A 22,095-nucleotide genomic window follows, 5' to 3' on the forward strand; every position below is an offset into this window, starting at 1 on the left:
CCAAGAAGACCAAAGGTAATAGTTCTGGGGCTTCTAAGCCTTCCACTGATGCATGATATTCGTACTCTTTTAAAACAATTCATGGTTTGTAATGTTAACTAAAACAATATTAGGTGATACAGGAACCTTAAGGTTCTTGTTATGTGGTTGTGTTTAGACCTGTGTGGCCGTTTGAACAATTTCTGAACTTACAAGTTACTAGGACTTGTTTTAACTTATGTTTGGATGGTTGAAAGTCTTTTAAGGCTTTCTTTGCTATGATACTATGTTTAACTATTTTCTTTGTGTTGTGTTTTTTATACTTGTGCCTATTTTGTTAAGGCAGCTTGGTTGGCTTCAAGCCTTTAAGCTTTTTGGCGATCCTGTATGTAGGTTGAAGCCTTTAAGCCTTTAAGGTTTTGAGTTGTCACGTATGTAGCTTGAAGCCTTCAAGGCTCCTTGGATTTGTGACTTTGCTTGGTTTGTATCTTTGAGTTTTCATAACTTTTTGTTCAAGTTGTTGCATTGTTCCTTAGGTTATTTCTTTTTTCTTGTAGCTTTGTCTTTGTTGAGTTTGTGTTGTCTTTATGTTTTTTATACCTTAAAGGGTTCAGTGCTGCAGTCACTTAGCCTTGGCATTTTTAACAAGAAGACATAGCACCTATCCTATTTCTTTTGTTGTCTTTATTTGATTTTGTAAGCCTGTTTGTTGGTTATCTTTCTAAGGCTTAAGGAACATTTGGTGTAGGCTGTTTAAACCTGTCTATGAGACAATTTTGTTTTTGATAATAAGTCTCATGGAGCTGTATTGATTTAGGAACTCACCCCTTATATAGGTCCATTCAACCCTTGAACCTATTGAGCGATGTGGCCTGGGAGCTCATCCCCTTACATGGCCCTTGCCATGGAGTTTCTTGCTAGGTTCTCAACCTGCTTTTATGATAGAAAGACAAATTTGATAAAACAACTTCATTCATTCAAGAGATATTGTTTTTACAAAAGGTGTTCATAGCGTAACTCTTGAGATACAACTTGTGCAATACAAACCAATCTTTCTTGTTTAGACATGGAACCTTTTCAAAGTTTTTCCATTCCAGTGCCTTGGAAGCCTTTTACCCTCTGAGTCTGCTAGCTTGTAAGATCCACCCTTATGTGCTTCAAGGATGGTATACGGGCCTTCCCATTTTGGGCCAAGCTTTCCTTGGTTCTCTTTTTTGCTAGCTTCATTGTTTCTAAGCACTAGGTCTCCTGGCTTGAAGCATTTGTTCTTGACTCTCTTGTTGTAGTAGGCTTCCATTCATTGCTTGTACTTGGCTTCTTGAATTGCAGCTTGGTCTCGTGCTTCCTTTAGGAGTTGTAAGTTCAACATGGTCTCTTTTTGGTTCGTTTCGGGATCCATGTTGACAATTCGTTGTGTTACAACTCCTACTTCAGCTGGAATCACAGCTTCGGACCCAAATACCAAGCTATAGGGTGTTCTTTTGTGGCTTGTTTTTTCGGTTGTTCTTATGGCCCATAGAACACTTGGCAATTCTTCAAGCCAATTGCTTTCATACCTTCCCAATTTGGTTTGATTCCTTCTACTATGCTTCGATTCGTCCTCTCAACTTGACCGTTTGATTACGGGTATGCCACTGAGCTAAAAACCTGATTGATTCTGAATTCTTTGCACCAAACGCTGAAAGGCTTCTCAGCAAATTGCTTTCCATTGTCGGTGACAAGTACTCCCGGCAATCCATAACGGCAAATAATGTTTTCCCAAACAAAGTCCATGACCTGCTTGCCCGTGATTTTTGCGAGTGGTTTAACCTCAGGCCACTTGGTGAAATAATCTATGGCTACCAACAAGAATTTTACTCCACCCTTGCTTGGGGGAAATGGACCGACAATGTCCATCCCCCATTTATAGAATGGCCATGCTGAGGTTATTGGGACAAGATCATGCTGGGGATTTTTTGGGACAGGTGCATGAATCTGGCAGGCATCACACTTCCTTAGTTGCTCAGTGGTGTCTCGGTGCATTGAGGGCCAAAAATACCCAAGGTTCATGAGTTTAGCAACCACCAATCTAGCTCTAAAATGAGCTCCGCATATGCCTTCATGAATCTCTTTGACCAAATACTAACTTTGCTCGGGACCAAAACATCTTAGCAAGGGTGCAAGGTACCCCTTTTTATAGAGGATTTCACCTTATAGTACATACTGCCTTGCCTTGATCTTGACCCTTTCAGCCTCTGTTTGATCACCAGGCAATTCACCATTTTTGAGGAATTTCTTGATTGGAGTCTCCAATTTGGATCTTCTTCGGTGATTACGTCTTGAACTTCCATCTCATCGATTGACGGAGCTTTTAACACTTCTACCAATACTTTCTTGGTAAGGTGAGCAAAAGTGAGAGATGCGAGTTTACTCAAGGCATCTGCCTTCTTGTTCTGAGACCTGGGAATTTGCTTGATGCTACATGTTTGGAAGGTGTTCATCAATTCTTTTGATTTTTATTTGTACCTTTTTCATGTTGGGCTCCTTTGCAATGTAGCTATCATTCACTTGGCTTGATACCAGCAACAAGTCTGTGAACACTTCAAGCTTTTGGACCTTCATCTCTTTAGCCAGTCTTAGGCCAGCTATCAGTGCTTCGTATTCAGCCTCATTATTGGTGGTCTGAAAATCAAAGCGAAGAGCATATGTGAATTCTAACCCTTCTGGTTTGATCAGAATGAGCCCAGCCCCTGACCTTTCAACGCTTGAAGCGCCATCGATAAAAAGCTTCCAGGCTTCAAGGTTTGAGGGTTCAGTGGCAACTGTGTTCACCTCAGTGACTGTTTGCTTTGGGACTTCTACAATGAAATCAGCCAAGACTTGGGCTTTGATGGCTTTTCTTGGTACATAGGTGATGTTATGTTCACCTAGTTCCACTGCCCATTTGGCTAACCGTCCCGAGTTTTCTGGTTTTTCAAGCACACTCTTAATAGGTTGGTCAGTGACCACTTGTATAGGGTGTGCTTGGAAATACCTTCGAAGCCTTCTAGCTGTTTGAACTAGGGCTAGGGCAAGTTTTTCCAGGGGAAGGATATTTGATTTCAGCCAATTTTAGAGTTTTGCTGAAGAAATAAATGGGTACCTGAACCTTGTCTTATTCAATGGTGAGCACCGCACTTATTGCTTCTTCAGCGACTGAAAGGTATACTGAGATTAATTCTCCTGTTTCTGGGGCTGCAATGTCAGGTAGGGAAGGTAGGTGTTGCTTCATCTGGTTGAAGGCTTCTTCCACCTCCTCAGTCCATTTGAAGTCCTTCTTATCGGAGCAACCGTTGAGCGTTTTGAAAAAGGGTAAAGACCTTTCAGCCAATTTTGAGGTAAAACGCTTCAAGGCTGCAAGCTTCCCGTTTAAGCTTTCAACCTCCTTCTTGCTTCTCGGTGGTTTGGTTTCCAGGACAGCCTTTACCTTGTTTGGATTAGCTTTAATGCTTTGCTTTCCCACAATATGCCCTAGGAACTTTCCTTCCTCAAACCCAAATGAGCATTTCTCGGGGTTGAGCTTCATGTTGACCTTCCTAAGGTTCTTGAAGGTTTCTTGGATGTCATCGAGCATTTGATATTCCATCTTGCTTTTGATCACCAAGTCGTCGACATATGCCTCCATGTTTCTACCATGTTTCTACCAATTTGAGTTGCAAAAGGCATCTTTTGATAACAAATCCCTTTGTCTGTGTGGAACGCGGTCTTTTCTTCATCTTCTTCCTTCATGAGGAATTGGTGGTAACCCTTGTAAGCATCAAGAAAACACTTGAAAGGGTAACTGGAGAGGGAGTCAACCTTGAGATCAATTTCTGGTAACGGGTAGCAATCTTTGGGGCAAGCCTTGTTAAGATCTTTGAAGTCTATGCACATTCTCCAAGAATTATCTGGTTTTCGAACCATGACCAGGTTTGCAACCCAGGATTGATACTTGACTTCTCGGAGAATGCCAGCTGACACAAGCTTTTCAACCTCTTGACATGCAGCCAAGCTTCTTTCAAGGGCTAGACTTCGTTTCTTTTGGACAACAGGCTTGACATCAGGTGGTATTCTTAACTCATGTTCAGCAATGCTTCGAGGGATTCCTGTCATATCTTCCGGACACCAAGCAAAGACATCACTGTAATGTGTTAGCAACTTTTCAAGATACGAGAGGGTTTCTTGTGAAAGGCTTGGATTGACCCTTATCCTTTGTTCAGGGTACTTAGGATTTATGATTAGCCTTTGCTTGTCTTCTTCACTTTTGGAACTTTCACCTTCAACCAGGTAAGCCTCCTGAGAAGGTTGAAGGGTTGCTATTCCCCTCTCGGTGGGAAATTTGACAGTGCCATGGCCAACAGACATGGCCATATAGAATGCACACTGCCCCGGCCTTCCAATGATCACGTCATAGTTTGAAGGTATGTTGATAACCACAAAGGTGAGTGGTTGGATTCTTTCCTTCTGACCTTCACTGAAACGAACATCAAGCGTCAGTTGTCCTAAAGGCTTAAGGGGTATATCGGCAATACCTTTTATGGAGGTCCCAGAGGGTTGAAGCCTTGAACGTTCTTCATTGCTCAAACGGTTGAAGAACTTTTCAAACATGATTTCGGTGGCAGCACCAGTGTCTATGTATGCTCTGCTCGTTTGTAATGTTCCCACAGTTGCTTGTACCACAAGAGGGTTTGAAAGAGGGTATTTCTCTGTTGGAGGAAAGCAAACACACTGAAGCTCCCAAGCTTCCAACCGTTGCCTTTTGTGTGGAACCCTTCCATCAAAATTCACCATATTAACTTCCTTGCCCTTTCCTTCGGCCATTTTGTCTCTTACTCCCTTTACCAAGTGAGCAAGTTCCCCGGACTTAACAGCTTCTTCAATCCTTTTCTTAAGCTGGAAGCAATCATTGGTGTGGTGACCCTTTTCTTCATGAAATTCACAGTATTGTGTGGAGTTCTCGTTCTTTCTGCTTTTGGGGAGAGGCCTAGGAGGCCGAAAGTTTTGCTTGACTTCTTCTGTTGCGAGGATTTCTTGAGGAGTTTTGGTGAGGGGTGTGAAACTTATGCCTTTCTCCCTGCTGTAAGGGTTTCGACCCTCAGGCCTTCAATGGTCTGAACCCTTTTGGCGTCTGTCATAGGAGTTAAAGTTTCCCCTTTTTCTAGCTAGGTTGTTACCTCGCCAGCTGGATCCTCTTTTCCTTTGCTCTTTAATGTCTACTGCGTCCTCTCCCCGGATGTGGGCCTCCGCCCTTTCGAGAGCTTCTTCCAAGGTCTTGGGCAGGGATTTGTTGAAATCTCTTGTGAGGTATTTGGATGTAATGGCATTCATAAAACCGGCCACCCTCATCTTTTCGTATGCCCCTACATATGTTAGACCTTCTTTCTTGTATCTTTCTATGAACACTCGAAGACTTTCATCATCTCTTTGTTTGATTTGAAAGATCACTGTAGCATCGTTAACATACCGCCTTTGTTGAGAGAAATTGGCTAGGAACCCTTTGCTGAGGTCATCGAAGCTTCGAACGCTTCGAGCAGGTAAGTCATTGAACCAGATTCTGGCTGATCCGACAAGGGTTTGCATGAACATTAAACAACATTCAGCATTTGACCATTTCTCAATTCTTGCGGCACCAGTAAAGATCTGAAGATGGTCTTTAGGATCTTCAGTCCCATCATATGTTTTGATGTGGGATGGCATCTTAATCTTTGTTTGAAAATTATAATCGGCTATTTGCTGCGAAAAGCATGAGAGGTTACTTGGCTTACAAGGCTTGGCCAAATCTTCTTCAACCCTTGCACCCGTGTTGTTGCTGTTCCCTTAGGTGGTCAGCACCTGATTAATGAAGTGCTGCCACGGGAAGCTGGCCGTCATCTGGGTCATCATCTGGGGCATAAGGTTGAAGCCTTGAAGGCTTCCAGGTGCAACTGAGCAGTTAACTCCCAAGGGAGTGCTCATAACGGCACTTCGTGCCAAAGGGAGCACTGACAAGGCCTGTTCCCATGAATTTGTTGTTGAGGGTGGAATACTCGTCACTAGGGACTGTAGGAGCTGGTCAAGGGTCAGCTCATGGCCCAAAGGAGCACCATTGGTGGCAGGTTGGGAGGAAAAGAGAGGATATGCTGTAGGATTTGGCCTTGCGGATAAATATGGGTTAGGATTTGGAGGAAGACTACTGGGACCTGCCTCATCCCTTGATGGAGTTGGAGTGTTGAAAGTGAGGAACTCGAGAGTGCTTCCCGGAGTCGAAAAGGAAGTTGGTATAGCCACATGAGTTTGGCTAGTACCTGGGGTATAGGCATTTGGAACCTGATTCACTTCTCCCGGGGATCCACTTTCCGACATGGTAATTTCAAGGTAATGGAGCTACACTACTAGGTCTTTTGAAGGAAAATAGTGGCATAGCCCCACGGTGGGCGCCAACTTGTTGATGCAACAAATAATAGACCAAGGATAGTAGCTGGGCTGGTTAGGCAAAAGGGTTGAAGGGTTCAACTTTGCCTAACGCAGGTCGTGGGGTCCCCCCACGTTTGCAAGACGTGGAGAGAGGTTCACTAGATTGTTTTTGTTGTTTGCTAAAGATCCTCCTCTGAAGTGTGTTCAGATTCGGATGTTTGAGTAAAAGGAATGTGTATGTTGAATGTGAAAGCAAGTGACTCGCATGAAGCAAGTACTCGAGAGCAATGATCAGAGATTATCCAAGAATCAGAGCTGATCCGAATGTCCTGCTTAGTAAATGAAGTGTCTAATTTATAGGAGAAGACATCACTCAAAGAGGAATGTGTTTGACTAGTGAACATGCTTGCAGTGGGGGACTTACCCTTTCGGTGGTTGAAGCCATTTGACCCGCGGATAAAAGAGTGTGCTCTGTGGACCTGCGTTGCTTTTGCGGCTTGTGAGTTGGTGAAGCAATCCAGAGACGTGACCTTTTACTGTTCCCATATTGTTTTATCTCAACTCCCCAGGTTTTTAACCTTTGAACTATTTTGCCTTTTGGGTATTCATGTATTGAAGTCATTTATTTTTGGTCTTGGGCTACCCCCGTCATCAGTTATCCTCATGGTGATTTTAGTCCTCATCTGCAAATCTCTAGCATTTCATTGTTTCCATGCATTTAACCTATCTCCATTCCCTAAACTAACCAATTTAAATCATCTAAAATACCAAATTTTGATGAAGGTTCATCTGAAGTTTAAATGGGTTAGGGCAAATGCAGGATGTGTTGATCTGTAGTTAAAAAATGGTTTTTATTTGGGTGTAAAAAGACATAAATGCCCTTACATGATAATCACCTGATATGACTTAATTGAAAATTTTAATTTGGTTAACACTAAAGGACGTGGGGCGTAATTGGTTTTATACATAAAATATTGTGACTTTAATTATCGAAGTTAAAAAGGTATCTATTGCAATTCAAGATAAACATAAAGGACAAAAACTGTAATTTACCCTTAACTAAAACATAGCCAAAGGTGAACTAGACCGTTCAAAACCACCACTAAATGCTTTGACCCGTGTACTCTTCTTTTTCAAACCAGTATCCTTATCGGATCTCAGACCCGTTTTATTCACAAATGCTTGTGGTGTGAATATTTACCAAATTTTTTATTTCATCCATATTACCCTTAACATAAAGGACGAAAACTGTAATTTACCCTTAACTTAAAACCTGTTTGACTCGTTTCTGTTATGAGTTTTACGGTTTGACCCAATAAAGATAAAACAAAAGTAAACATTCTTCACATATTATTGGATAACATATATACATCATTTTTTAATTTTATTTCCTATAAATATTAAACGCATATAATCATTTTAACATCAAATGAAAACTTAATTATTTATTTATAATCAATTTGCTAACATATCTTCCGTTGTAGTCTAGTTGGTTAGGATACTCGGCTCTCACCCGAGAGACCCGGGTTCAAGTCCCGGCAACGGAATTCTTTTTTTATTTTTGGCTCACAACATAATTAAAAAAAAATTTGGGGTGAGAGAGGCTCGAACTCTCGACCTCAGGATCACTCTTTTGCTATGAGACCTACGCGCTAGCCAACTGCGCCACCAACCCACACTGGAACTTAACTGTCAAACACATATCCATCATTCATATAGATCTAGACACCATATATGAAACCCATTTATCTAAACAGTTTGTAATAGAGTTGAGAGTTGCAACCGGTCGTTGAAGGTTTACTTGCTTTTGCTCATCATCTTGAGCTGTTTTTGTGCCACAATATTACATGGATCGACGAGAAAGCCTCGTACTACAAAGTTATCGTGGGATAAGGATCAAACTATAAGAAAACAACAATACAGGATACGCCTTTCAATACAAAATTTGTTGATAAGTCTGATTTCATTGGCTCATTGCATGTGAACTACCCTCATCTTTGTTCAACAGCTGTGTCTCGCACATGCATTACAGTTTAACTAGTTAACTAAGTGTCAAATAATGAGCTTAGAATCTCTATTCTGGAATGCACTGAACCATATTTAAGTTCAGATCTTCACGCTCACCGGGACGGTCAGATGATGAAGTATCACAACACAACATGAAGAGTTCATTTCAATTTTCAAAACGGACTCTTTTATATATAGTGTTCAGTGATCACTAATTCACCACAGTGATATGTATACCATTTTCTTATTGGCCAAATTTACTTTTTTGTTAGATTAGTTCAGAATGTGTTAAGAGCTTTCAACTTTCAAGATTAAGTTTTTGAGTCAAACTTTATTGATGATATGGACTTTATTCAAAGAAAACAAAAAATAAAAGCAGGAAACATGGGTACAATGTCAATATGAGAATCTTTAAACATATGCATCAGGGTTTTTGAGGAGGTAGGCTTCCACAACCTTGTAAAGCCCCAAAACCTTTTCTTTGCCCGCCTTTAGTTCTTCTTCCTTGATCTCAAAATCACCATGTGTGTAAATAGTTGTCGTCATGTTTGCGATGCTCCCACCATCGGGTGAACCCTCAAACTTAATATCATAAGATACCTTTTCAATCTTGTCTGATATACCGTTTCCTTCTATCAAAGTGTACTTGTAAGTAAATGCCTTCTCATCGACTTCATCTATTTGGTGCTTCGCGAAACCTACATACAAGAATTGAATTAAACAAGAAAATACACAGGAAATTAGTACTTGAGAGGCCCAGGTGACAACTTTGACCAATCAACTTGTGAATGTGGTAATTTAGGTACGGACCATATGACAATGTTAGTTAAGCGGGATAAATATTACTTTACCTCTGGAAAAGTTTATTTGCTTAATGCTTCCGGCCCCACCATCACCTTTGATAAATTCGATGCTTTTAATAGCATCTGGCAAGAGTTTTGGCATTAAAGTATGTGAGTCGAGAATTGAGGCCTTGAAAATTCTGGCCGGGGGGACAGGTGAAGTGTGCTCATCGGTATATGTCAAGACACCCATGATTCCAAATTTTCAAGGCTAAAACGATGTTTAATCGGTTAGTTTGAGAGTTTTTTTTTTTTTTTTTTTTTTTTTTTTTTTTCGATGAAGAAGGTTGGTTGATGATGCTTGTATTTATAGGTTCAAACTGGAACAACGTTTGGTTAGATTTTGAAATGAGATTTTGAAATGATTATTGTACACATTCTATCTCTTGTCCACATCTGAAATGGACTTAAGCACAATGAACCATTTAAATCAAACAAAAATGAGCATATGTCTCAACAATTTATTTTGGTTTTAATTTTAATATTTTTATAATTATTATCATATATCCATTTTATTGGCTTTTAATGTGTACTTGTATGTAAGTGCCTCTATTATTCGGTCTTGCGTACAAGTATCGAATCAAGCATTTGTGATTAAGTATGTCTTGTTCAGACTTATATTGCGTAAACTACGGTGGCAGAACCTCGCGGTCAATAGCTTCTTTATATAGATAATTTGTGACCTTTCTGGTGGACACCAACATGGTCACACGATGTGAATGTATGGATGTGAACTCTTCCATATATTATAGAATTGATAACCAAGATATTTAACCAATAAACTGATTAAATGTTTCATCTTGTTCTTATTTGGAACAAGATATCACCATGCAATTTTTTTTTATCTCTTTTTCTAAGACTCAGCCCGAATTATATTTATTTTGCCCGTTTGAAAATACTCCTAACATCGTCTTCAATGGTAGTGGTTTGCATCGGACCCCTCTTTATAGTTGCTGCAGGATGATCGAATACTTTCCAAATCCTAAAAGAATTTAGGAATTGGAGTAGGGCTGTAAACGAACCGAACGTTCAGCGAACAGTTCGTGAACCGTTCGGTTGGAAGTTCGTTTATGTTCGTTCGATTGGCTTAACGAACGAACACGAACAAAAAATTTCGTTCGGTTAGCTTAGCGAACGAACACGAACACAAGTCTCGTTCGTTCAACTGTGTTCGTGAACGTTCGATAACATGTTCGGTTACATTCGTTCATGTTCGTTTGTTTATATTAAAAAACCAATAAATAATAAACCTTTTATCTAAACATATTGAAAACTTGAAACCATATTTTTTTCTAAGTTAGATAAAATTTGGACATTCTAAGACATTTTTGGGGATAATTATATCAAATGTTTAAGGATAACAATGTTTTTACGTTTTATTTTCAAGTTAAATGTTCGTTTGCGTTCGTTTTTATTTGCTTTCATTCGTTTGTGTTCGAGACCAGTGTTCACGAACTGTTCGTGAACAACTGAATTTGCTTAACGAACGAACACGAACACAAACTTATGTTTGGTATGCGTTCATGAACAGTTCGCGAACATGTTAATATCCTTAACGAACGAACACGAACATAGCCTTGTTCGTGTTCGTTCAGTTCGTTTACAGCCCTAAATTGGAGTAAATTTTCTTAACATATTGGGTAAGTTATTTTTATTATCTTTTAAATTCACTGGATATGTTTGTTGTATAATGGTATTCAACATGCAATAACCTTTCAACCTCTTTTTTAATCCAACATTGATAGTATATTTATTTCAACAAAATGATCTTTAACCTATCGTTTAAGATTATTTATTTACAACGTTTAAGCATCTTCCGTTGTAGTCTAGTTGGTTAGGATACTCGGCTCTCACCCGAGAGACCCGGGTTCAAGTCCCGGCAACGGAATATATAATTTTTGCCTGACATTTATATATATTTAATCACCTCTACGTTTAAGTTCAGTCTACTAATATAAATGCGTAGAAATGATAAAGAAGAGAAAATGGAGGTAAACAACAAGAAATGTCGATAAATAGAAACCGAATACATAAGAGGTATTTATACGATTGTACCTCTCCAACCGATATGTCAATAATTGCGTCACTTGACATATGGCATAAGTGTCATGTCAACCGGTGTGTTAGGACCGGTATTAACACAACCCTAATACTTAGGTAATGGTTTTCCACGTAGATAGTGTTGGAAATCAGGCCCTTCGATCAAATACAAAAATACCGGATGAACAAACTCGTTCGACTCTTTTATTTACAACCGGTGTGTCCCTAATATCGTTGTTAACACAACCCTAATACTTAGGTAATGGTTTTCCATATAAATAGTGTTGGAAATCAGGCCCTTCGATCGAACACAAAAATACCGGATGAACAAACTCATTCGACTCTTTTATTTATCATTGAAAGCACATAAATACAATAACCCTAATCATCTATTTATACTAAACTTGTTTTAATCCTAACACGACTCAAACTCTATTTTAAATTATAAAATATTAACTAGATAAACCAACAATTATCTCTAATTTAATTATACAAGACAAAACAAATAATTCACCATAATTATAAATAACCCATCTTGATATTTATCTCCCTAATTCAAGATTAACTTCTTCAAATACTTTAGCGTTGAATGGTCCTATTTTATGATATGATATAATATAACATATTGTGTATGACATACAATAAATAGTGAAACATTAAAAGTCAGACAAGAGCCTATTCATTTAGAATTCGGTATGTATTTTTATTTTTATGACTAATAATACAAGATTACAAGAACGAACTACTAGCATTAACTATGAATTGGATTTACTTAATCATAAATTTAATTAAGATTAACTAAAACATAGCCAAAGGTGAACTAGACCGTTCAAAACCACCACTAAATGCTTTGACCCGTCTAGTCTTCTTTTTCAAACCCGTATCCTTGTCGGATCTCCAACCCGTTTTATTCACAAATGCTGGTGGTGAATGTTTACCAAATTTTTTGATTTCATCCATATTTGCACCTCCATTTGTAAGTATTCTTACAATTCCCACATAATTTAAAGAATCCGCTATTTGCATTGCGGTCACACCTTTGTTGGTTCTTGCTTTTACATCCGCACCTTTCTTCACTAGCAACTCAAGAACATCTACATTGCCCGATTCGACCGCGCAATGCAACGCGGTGTACCCGTCTCCATCGCGTGCGTCTAGATTGACACCCTTCTCGATCAAGAGCCGAACCACGTCCGTGTAGCCCTTGAACGAGGCTCGGTGCAAAGCGGTCCATCCGTGTTGGTCTTGCCCGTTAATAGCGGCTCCAACGTCAAGGACCCTATTGACGGTTCTCACTTCGCCTTTTCTCGCAGCTAGACATAACCGGTCGCCTAGCCCGAGTGCGTCAAAGAGCCTTGCGTGTCCGTGCTCCTTTGCCAAGTCGAAAGCGGTTTTTCCTGATCGGTTGCGAATGTTTTTGTTTGCTCCTTTAAGTAATAGAAGCTTGACAATGTTTTCGTCCCCGTGAGCCGACGCTATATGCAATGGAGTCTCGTTGTGGGCGAAATTTGCTACATTAGGGTTTGCTTCGGCGGTCAGCAGTAGTCGAGCACAGTCTCGTCTACGCTCCTTCACCGCGAGGTGTAAAGCGGTGTTCCCATCTTTTGTGACCGCATTCACGTTAGCTCCTTTTAGTAAAAGGAGCTTCAGGACATCCACATGGCCTCCACCAGTAGCAAGGTGGAGTGGGCCCCATGTGGATGACTCAGACCTCTCAGTGTTAGCTTGATGAGCTAGTAATAGCTCAACAATCAAGCTATCACCTGAGGCTGCTGCATCCTCAAGTGGACTTGTTCCTGACGGACTCCTAGCCTCAACATCTGGCTCAAACTCGAGTAGCACTTGGACTAGGTCAGGTCGGCCTTGTGAGATCGCCAAGTGAAGTAACGTTTGACCTTCTTCATCAACCGAGTCAACGGTTTTCCAACTCGGGTCACTCTTTTCTAACACGTCCCTTATTTCATCCATGGGCCCATTCTTGACAAGTCTAGTTATTACCATCGAGCCCACAAACATGACCCTAATACCACTATCAACAAACACTTGCTTCTTTCTTGTAGTAAACCAATCAATAGGGACCGAATCATGGGTCGATGATGGGTTTTTAACCGCGGCTCCAGGAACCACCACACTATGTAACAAAAACGAGTCATCACAATATGGAAACGACCCGTGGAGACTTGAATTTGGAGGGAAGTCGTAGGTGATCTCTACGATAACCGTTGTTAGCGGGGATATGATCCCGGATTGTGGTCGAATGGTGTACCGGGCCTTGTTCATTGGTTGCAACCGGAAAGCTACCGGCATTGTGTACATAACGTTTCTCAAAGTGAGTCGACCGTAACACTTTTGACCTTGTTCGAGTCGTATTGCAACAACATTAGATGGCTCTAAGCTTATCAACCGGTCCATGATCTTCCCTTAAGATGCTCGTATGGGTTGGCTTTGTTGCGGTTTTTTTTGTTCGAGTCGAAAACCGAATAAAGAAGCAAGATTTATGAACTAATGTGGATCCGTACGTATGTAAATAAGAAGGCTAAAAGAGTGCCGGCCTCACTAGGGACTTCCAAATGGTGGTGGTGTTAATAACAATGTTGAATTGTTGTATTATTGGTACCTTTTCTCTACGTGTCACTTTCATTATTGTGTTGTATCCCCTTTGTACTATGCAAAAACTTTTTATTCTAGACAAAATACACATCACAATCTTTATATTCCTTCGGTTCTGAAAATGAAACATTTTATTTTTATGTAACTTAACCAAATTCTAATCTTTTTATTGTCTAAATATAGACCGTTGATCTTCTGACCAGCGAAATATATACGATGAAGATTTTAACTGACTAAGATTACAACTAGGGAAGATAAACTATGACCCTGCAGATGAAAAGTTCTATTTTAGCCAACAATTCGTTCGAAATTAATACTTTGGTTAGTACATATAACATATTATCTTAGTTTATAATTTTCTTTATTTTGTTTTTGTTAGAAAATGTTTTAAACATATTGTTAATAAGTTACATGAAACTCTTAAAGATATTGTATTCTTTAATTTTATGACAAAAATGATAGGTGATTGTTGAAGATTTGTGAAATTGAAAGTCAAACAAAGTGACAAAGGTGGGATCAAGAAATAGGTTAAAACCTTGGTTATGTTGCTAATATTCTTTTTTTGACAATTGTCATTATGCATTGTGTTGTTTCAATAGTAGTCCAAAATGTGCATTTGATATTCCCAACAAGGGGACTAGTTTTGTACTATTAAAAAGTAGAGGTCATAATTTCTAAATTTTATCAATTTTAATATATTACTTTAATACTTTATTGCTTTCTACATGGCAAAAGAGGACATAAATATTGTTGTCTCTTTAAAACAAACGATTAACGTAGTATAAAAGTGTTATGAAGAACAATAGGATGAGAAAAATGTTAATATTTTAATCAATTTTTATAATAATTATTATTTGTTAAAACTAGTAGTTGTCCCGCCTGCGTTGTGGGGCGATGGCCGAATAATTCTCAATCAATTAAAAAAACACTACGATAATTTTGTTAGGAAAAAAAAACCAAAACGATGATAAGACCGTAATTTTCTGCTTAGAGCAAAACTGTAATTTTTCAGGACTAATGAGCGAGTGTTATGCAGCTCATTGACACCGAAAAATATTAAACGGAGTCAACCAATTAAGAAAAAGTTTTATAGTTTTGCTAAAAAAAACTAAAACGGTGGGAAAAAGGTAATTTTGAACTGAGGGCGAAATCATATTTTTCATTCAATGATAAAATCGTAAATTAAATGGACTAATGAGGGAGTCGCAGGCAGCTGCCGGCATGACTGTAATTTTCACTGGGGGCAAAATTGTAATGTAACCAGGAAAACAAACAAAAACGATGGAGAAAACGTAAATTTAAGTTGAGGGCAAAATCGTAACTTGGTTGTGAGAAAAAAAAAAAACTAACGGCAAAACTGTAAATTTAAACGGGGCAAAATCATAAATTTGAAACGATGGCAAATTTGGAATTTTTAGCTAGAAGCAAAAGCGTAAATTTATTTTTATGTGGGGGTAAAAACATAATTTTGAACTGATGGCAAAATCGTAATTTTAAGGGGAAAAAACTAGTGGCAAAACTGGTAAATTTAAATGGGGCAAAATGGTAAATCGAACTGCAGGTAAAATTGAAATTTTTAGGTGGAAGCAAAAAGGTAAATTTATTTTTAAGTGGGGGTTAAAATCATAATTTTGAAGGAAAACCATATTTTTATTTTGAACTGGGGCGAAAACGTATTTTTTAAAATGAGGGTAAAATCGTAATTTTGAGCGGTAGGCAAAAGCATATGTTTATTTTTAGGGGGGGGGGGGGTTTAAAATCGTGTTTATTTTTAAAGTGGGTGTAAAATAATAAATTGGTGTAAAATCGTAATTTTTAGGTAGGGGAAAACATATTTTTATTTTGAACTCGGGCAAAACCGTAATTTTGGCGGAGGGTTAAATCGTGTTTTTTTTCTAGCGAGGGCAGAATCGTAATTTTGAGCTGAGGGCAAAAGAGTAAATATATTTATAACTGGGGGAAAAACGTAATTTTGAACAGACGACAAAATCATAATTTTAAAACGGGGATAAAATAAAAAATTAATTGGACCGATAAGGAAGTGCCAGACAGGTGCCTGACACTATGCCCCTTGTCACCCCTTTCCTCCAATCAATTGGAGACACTATTGCCGTGGACTCTTGTATTTGTTGTGTTTAGATAATAGATAATAGATAATAGATAATGATGTGATTGATAATATTCTTTTTATTGTGGCATGACAATGAAAGAATGTATAAAAAAATGTGGTATCTTATGAGTAATATTAATTTTTTTTTCTTCTTTTGATATCATCATTCATCACCTATACCATTGGTGACGAACTGGGAATACTTTTATTAGTTTTATTCGTCACACGATATTGTAGAACGAATGAAAGCACCCTACTTCTTCCATCCAATCGTAGCTTTTTATTATATCCATAGAAGGGGTTTTTCTGAAAACTTTAAAGGCATTTTGCATTTTAGTCATTTTTTTTTGGCCAAATTTGGTAAGAATGAAACTGGATAATCTATAGTGAAGTAGCTTATGATATAATTTTAGCATAGCTAGCCCATCCACCCCCCCCCCTAGTCGTCCTCGCACCCAGTGTGTGGCGGTGTTACATGCCCCACGGGGCGACGTGGTTTTTCCACACCCCACAACCTCACATGAGACCATCTCAAGCGCTTTGTTCCTTAAGACTGTCCGCATCCAACGCATCCAACGTGGCTGGGCAGTCTTCTTGAAAGAAATATTTTGGGGGGGGGGGGGGGGGGGGAGGGATTTGTCCGAAGAATTGGATGGGATGAATAGGCCAGGTGGGGGCCACGGTTGGTTATTTGTATATATTTCCTTTTCTTTTAGTTTTATGTAAACTGGTTTATGACTTGTATGATTGTGTATCATATGCATTAATGACTTATCCACCATATGCATCCAGCACACATACGGCATACGACATGCACCCAACTTGCAGCGCCTTAACATTAACCTATGTGGTCTTGGTACATATTACTTTAAATGATTTTTCTACTATGTCTAAAAATCGGATAATCGTAATCAGTATGTACACACAAACAGTTCAAGAAGCTTGTTTTAAAATTAAAATCAATCGAATCATGTAATGCATAGAAGTATAGAACCATAGAGTAACAAAAGACTAAAACTAGGTAGAGCAAAACAAGAAAACATTACCACCAACCTCTTAGCCAGCCGATTATTCCTAAAACATGGTAAATAATCGGTTGGCTAAGATATAAGTCCAATCAAAGATGGAAAAGCTTTCTGTTATATTGAATAATCAACAAAAGATTACAATAGCATATTAGACAAATATGGCTGAAACTGTCTGGCATGAACCTAGATTGTACGAAAGTCTATACCGCGGACAATAAGACCCGACATAGTTCCTTCATAAGTAACAAGTTTCAAATTAACAAAAAGATACTCATTTATTAGCTCATAACTTGAGTTGTATTTCCACAAGATAACCTCCATCCATCCATCTTCCCTCTTTTCTGGAATCCCGTCAATTTCATGTATATTGCATGGGTTTGGCGATCTGAAATAAAGAACTCCCTTCTCTTTGCTTCTCCAGTGGAATTGATCCCGTACTATCACCGGACCATGCAACCCACAACACTTCTCCGAAAGCTTAAACACAAGGTAGCACACATTTTCGGTATATTAGCTGAAAGCATTTTACTACTAATCTTGCACTTGATGTGAAATACTTGTTTTCGTATAAGCTCAACCGCCATATCAAATCTGCATGTATATCATATAATTAGCTACCATTTAAAGATATAGTAAGGACTACACTCGAGATGTATAACTCTTGTAGTAAACCCTTTTTTAGATAAAACCCTTTTTTCTTTAAAAATCTCTACATATACATATATATTTTTACTCAAAAGTTTATAAGAAATTTAAACTCATTTTTTTGGTTTTTAGTGATGGATATATGTGGTGACGTGGGACGGATATGTTAACTGACAGTATCATGAAGTTAGTTTAAAAAACAAACCTGGATTGGATTGCCACATTAGAGGAGTTGTATACAATCTTCTTGGCAGAACGCATCTTCCTCGGCAAGAACTGAATTGTTTCATCAAAAGATAATAAAAAAATATCATGATCAAAACAGGAATGAGATTTTGAATCTACATACAAAAGAATAAAAAAGGGCGCATTTTCACCCGCTCCCAAGCTTTTAGATTCTCGAAAATATATATGTTCTCATAGTTAGATGGAAATCGTTGCACCTGATTAGTCTTGGATTTTGATTTCAAGACTTGTTGGACTTCCTTTAACTTCTCGATTTCTCTATGTTTCACCTGGTAAGACCATAATTTAAACTTGTAACTTAGAGAAGAAAATATTTACTTTATATAAACCAAACAATATAGAATGGGAGCCAAAGATCACTATCAAACTTGCATTGTCAATTGCTTGAAATAGAATGCCTTCAACGTAGATGGAATCACTTCCACAATAGCATCGTGAAAAGCTTTCTAGTAGAACCTCAAAGTCAGTATCTTTTTTGTGATTCAAGAATTGAAATAATTCAATCATCATCCACCCATCTTCTCTCCATGTTGCGAAATATGCATGCAAGTTTTCATTCCCCATTTTGTACTTTAGGTTCACATACATCCGTTTAGCTTCAGATTTTCTTGGACCACTAAATCTAAAGATGAGATGAACTTTGTAATTGACACTTGGAGATAAAAATTGTGTTCTTATCTTGATTTGTATATTCAAATTTGAGATATTTAACATCTTGGCTACTTTCGGAAACCTGCTTCAAGCATTAAATAGATTAGGTATATTAATCACATCTCCTATATAAAAGAGTGGTTTCAACATTCTTGTCATTTATAAATTAAATAAATAGGTTATCATACAAAATAACACACAAAGAATGTACCTTGAATCAGGAATGTATCGCCATTTACGTAACAAATGGTCTTTATATGAAAACCTTTTTGCTGATATCAATTCATTTCTTTCCCCGTTACTTCCAAGTGAAAGCCACTGTTATTAAAAAAAACCAATTTCAAGTGTTCTTGAATCTTGGAGTTGATTGTTCATCAAAGAATTATTCACACAAATAATTTAAGCGAAATGGCATACACAGACAAAATAAAAATGATCTTTGGAATTGATAATAATCAGTGACGTAGGAGGAGTAAGTTACCACTTTGCCATCTTGAAGGAGGATTCCTTTGGAGAACGTATCGTAGAGACCCTTTTTCGTTATTTGCTTGTAGATTTGTGGATTTTTTGACACCTGGATTATTTCTTTGTAGTCTATAGGCAGCTTGGGCTCCCATATTTCATAATCCTCCTATACATTTAATAATTAAACAATTACAAAATTTTCATTTAATATGTTACTGATTTTCATTTTAATTAATACGTGAGACATTTCTTTTTTCCTTGAAACGCAAAATAAAAATACATAACAAAAATTGATTTCAGGTACAAAATAGCAGCCATTCAAAAAAAAAAAAGGTACAGAATAGCACATGACAACTTATCTCAAAACCTGATTTTATCTTCACCTTTTTAAAAAGTATTATTTCACAATCGTTACTTGTATTAATATTTTTCATATAGTTCAACGATTATTAATTTTTGTTTACTTTTTACAGGTTTACACATTTCTTTAAAATAGTTTTCTTACAAATGTACTTGAAGCAGGAAACCAATTAAAATAGATGTATGAAAACCTACCTGAAATTCCAATGCCTTTTGAAGCTGTATTATTATTTGGTCTATAGCTGGCCGCTCTTCCCAGTCAACCTCTAGGCATTGAATGGCAATCATTTGAAATGTAGTCAATGATTGTGGTATAATTTGTTCCTTTATACCCTCAAATATCATCTTGTCAAGGTTTCCTTCTTCACTGTAGTATCTTACAGCTGAGGGACCTAACGATTGAGAGTGATTCTCACATCCCTCCGACCATGCCAATCTCCCACACAGCATCTCAAATAAAATTACACCTAACGAGTATATATCCGAGGGTTGTGCTAAGAAACCCCCATTTTTGTACTTTAGGTCAATGTACCCCAACGAGGTGCAAGCATTATCATCCAAATGTTCAGCCCTTTCATAAAATTTGCTGGAGAACTCCAAATTAGAAATTTTAGCATTCCAATCAGCATCAAGTAGAATGCTACCACTTCTAATGTCCCTATGCCACATCAAATACTCTTGCTGATCTACACCACCTTTATGAAGAAATTTCAAGCCAGTTGCAGCATCAATGCATATCTTGAGGCGTTTCATCCACGTAAGACTAGGATTATCCAAATGTTTATCAAGACTTCCATTACAGGCATGCTCGTAAATGATGATTTTTTCATTCATTTCATTACAATAGCCTACAAGACCAATGATGTTCTCATGTTTATAATTGAGAAGAGTTTCAAACTCTGTCAAAAACTGAACATGCCCTTGATGATACTTTCCATCCCACCGCTTTACAACAACGGGGGTACATGCATAAGCAAGTGCAACTCCTCCTTCATAAAGCTTCCAAAATCTTCCTTCTCCAATGCAATTGCAACCACTGAAGTTTTGTGTGCCCAATTTTATTGCTTTAAGTGATATGTGTAGATTGTCCTTGTTTTTCTGTGAATCATGGCATTTAAAAAATCAACTTTGTAATTAAAAAAAGTTATGTACAATTGCAATATGCAACAACTGAATTTAAAAAATTACTTGTTGGAATTAAAGCACTGATACTAAATTAAAAAAATTAAAAATAAAGAAATATGTATGTGTGTAAGGATATTGGATTTAATAATTAAACTATCAAACTTAGTCAAAGACAAAGAGAAATATTTTTTTTCTTCAAATGTATGCAATTGCAATATGCAACATGTGTATTCTAACTTGGGGAATTCTATTGGCACACCAGCCAATCTATCCGCACACTTTGCTTTTTCAATACGGGTCATATAGGCTTATACGGGTCGTATAGGTTCAAAAGTCAAAAGTCATATCTGCATGTGCCAGTTCTTGTCTGGCGGTTGGCTGGACTTATACAGGTCGTATTGTTTTGGTTTTTTTTTTTTTTACAATTTTTTGTATACATTTAATCATAGTTTTAACAAAGTTTAACAAAAGAATTCTTTATTTTTTAAACAAAAAACATTTTTAAAACTTTATCATGTAGACCCCCTGAATTCTCAAAAAAAAAAAAAAACAATGGGTTAATTGATAAATCAGGGGGTCTATACGACCCGTATAGACCCTCTGATTTATTAATTAACCCTTTTTTAGAATTCAGGGGGTCTATAAGACCCGTATTAGCCTACTTTACGACCCAGTTTTGACCTATACGATGCGTATAGGGGTAAAATCAAAATTTTAGGTTTTGCCTATTCGGTGCGTATACGGGCCGTATTTTGACGTATTTTTTCATTACGCGTCGTTTTATGAAGTATATGCTCTATACATGCTGTATCAGTGACGTTCGGTTCCGTGTGTATCGTATTCTATAATTACATGTATTTTTTTTTTTTTTTAGAATCCACTTGTACTTTAACGTGTCGTGTTGTATGCAATTGCAATATGCAACAAGTGTATTCTAACATTTACATTGGTCATAATGCTAAAAGAACTAGTTGTTAATTAAATTGTATACTAGTTTCAATTTTTGCCTTATGGACGTAAAAAAAATACATGTCACATAAAGTTTACAAGATTTGTATTATTTAATTAAAAGTTCTGATTCACAATAATTAATACTTCAAAACTATTTATATTTATATATTTTGTTTGTAATGATTATTATCTTGAACTTGCATTAACTTTCCAACAAAGTCTTACTATAGAGAGGTTATTATGAGAGAGTGTACTACAAAACTATTAATATTTATATATTTTATTTATACTCAAATTGATACAAATATTGCTTTAACCTAGTGGGCCAAATTGCCATTCAAGTTGCCAGGTTTTTAGATGGGCCGTTTTACATAAGCCATATGAAATAGAGAGACCTCAATTTTGGATATCATGGATTCATCTATAACGAACATATCCTCTTATCGTTCAAGCATATTTTGTGACATATTCTGAAACAAAACATGTATTTTTGCGTTTTATACCATATCTGTGTTGTTTGGTATAGAGAATAATCTCTGAATTGGCCGTTTGAATTGTATTGAGAAATTGTATTGTACAAGATTAGGGGTACACAATGATGGCGTTTATATAGACCACCATATTACACACTAGCCCCTATACTATT

The 22,095-nt window shown here is 37.5% G+C and overlaps 2 protein-coding genes and 2 non-coding genes across 4 annotated transcripts; 2 read left to right on the plus strand and 2 right to left on the minus strand.

The window, feature by feature from the left end:
* The first annotated feature begins 7,843 nt into the window (after positions 1–7,843).
* TRNAE-CUC lies at positions 7,844–7,916 on the plus strand. The gene has a single exon. It is a non-coding gene; the product is annotated as a tRNA-Glu (tRNA).
* A 760-nt stretch (positions 7,917–8,676) lies between these two features.
* LOC110887354 (major allergen Pru ar 1) lies at positions 8,677–9,411 on the minus strand. The gene is made up of 2 exons (XM_035980106.1): positions 9,228–9,411; positions 8,677–9,074 (listed from the first exon to the last, which is right to left on the minus strand). Exons 1-2 carry the CDS (start codon positions 9,409–9,411, stop codon positions 8,788–8,790), a joined length of 471 nt encoding a protein of 156 aa, XP_035835999.1. The 3' UTR covers positions 8,677–8,787.
* Positions 9,412–11,033: 1,622 nt separating this feature from the next.
* TRNAE-CUC lies at positions 11,034–11,106 on the plus strand. The gene has a single exon. It is a non-coding gene; the product is annotated as a tRNA-Glu (tRNA).
* Positions 11,107–11,940: 834 nt separating this feature from the next.
* LOC110888833 (protein VAPYRIN) lies at positions 11,941–13,824 on the minus strand. Its single transcript, XM_022136336.2, has one exon. It carries the CDS (start codon positions 13,668–13,670, stop codon positions 12,057–12,059), a length of 1,614 nt encoding a protein of 537 aa, XP_021992028.1. The 5' UTR covers positions 13,671–13,824; the 3' UTR covers positions 11,941–12,056.
* Positions 13,825–22,095: the final 8,271 nt, after the last annotated feature.

The sequence above is a fragment of the Helianthus annuus genome, chromosome 11, assembly GCF_002127325.2.
Source record: "Helianthus annuus cultivar XRQ/B chromosome 11, HanXRQr2.0-SUNRISE, whole genome shotgun sequence".
Taxonomy (NCBI): domain Eukaryota; kingdom Viridiplantae; phylum Streptophyta; class Magnoliopsida; order Asterales; family Asteraceae; genus Helianthus; species Helianthus annuus.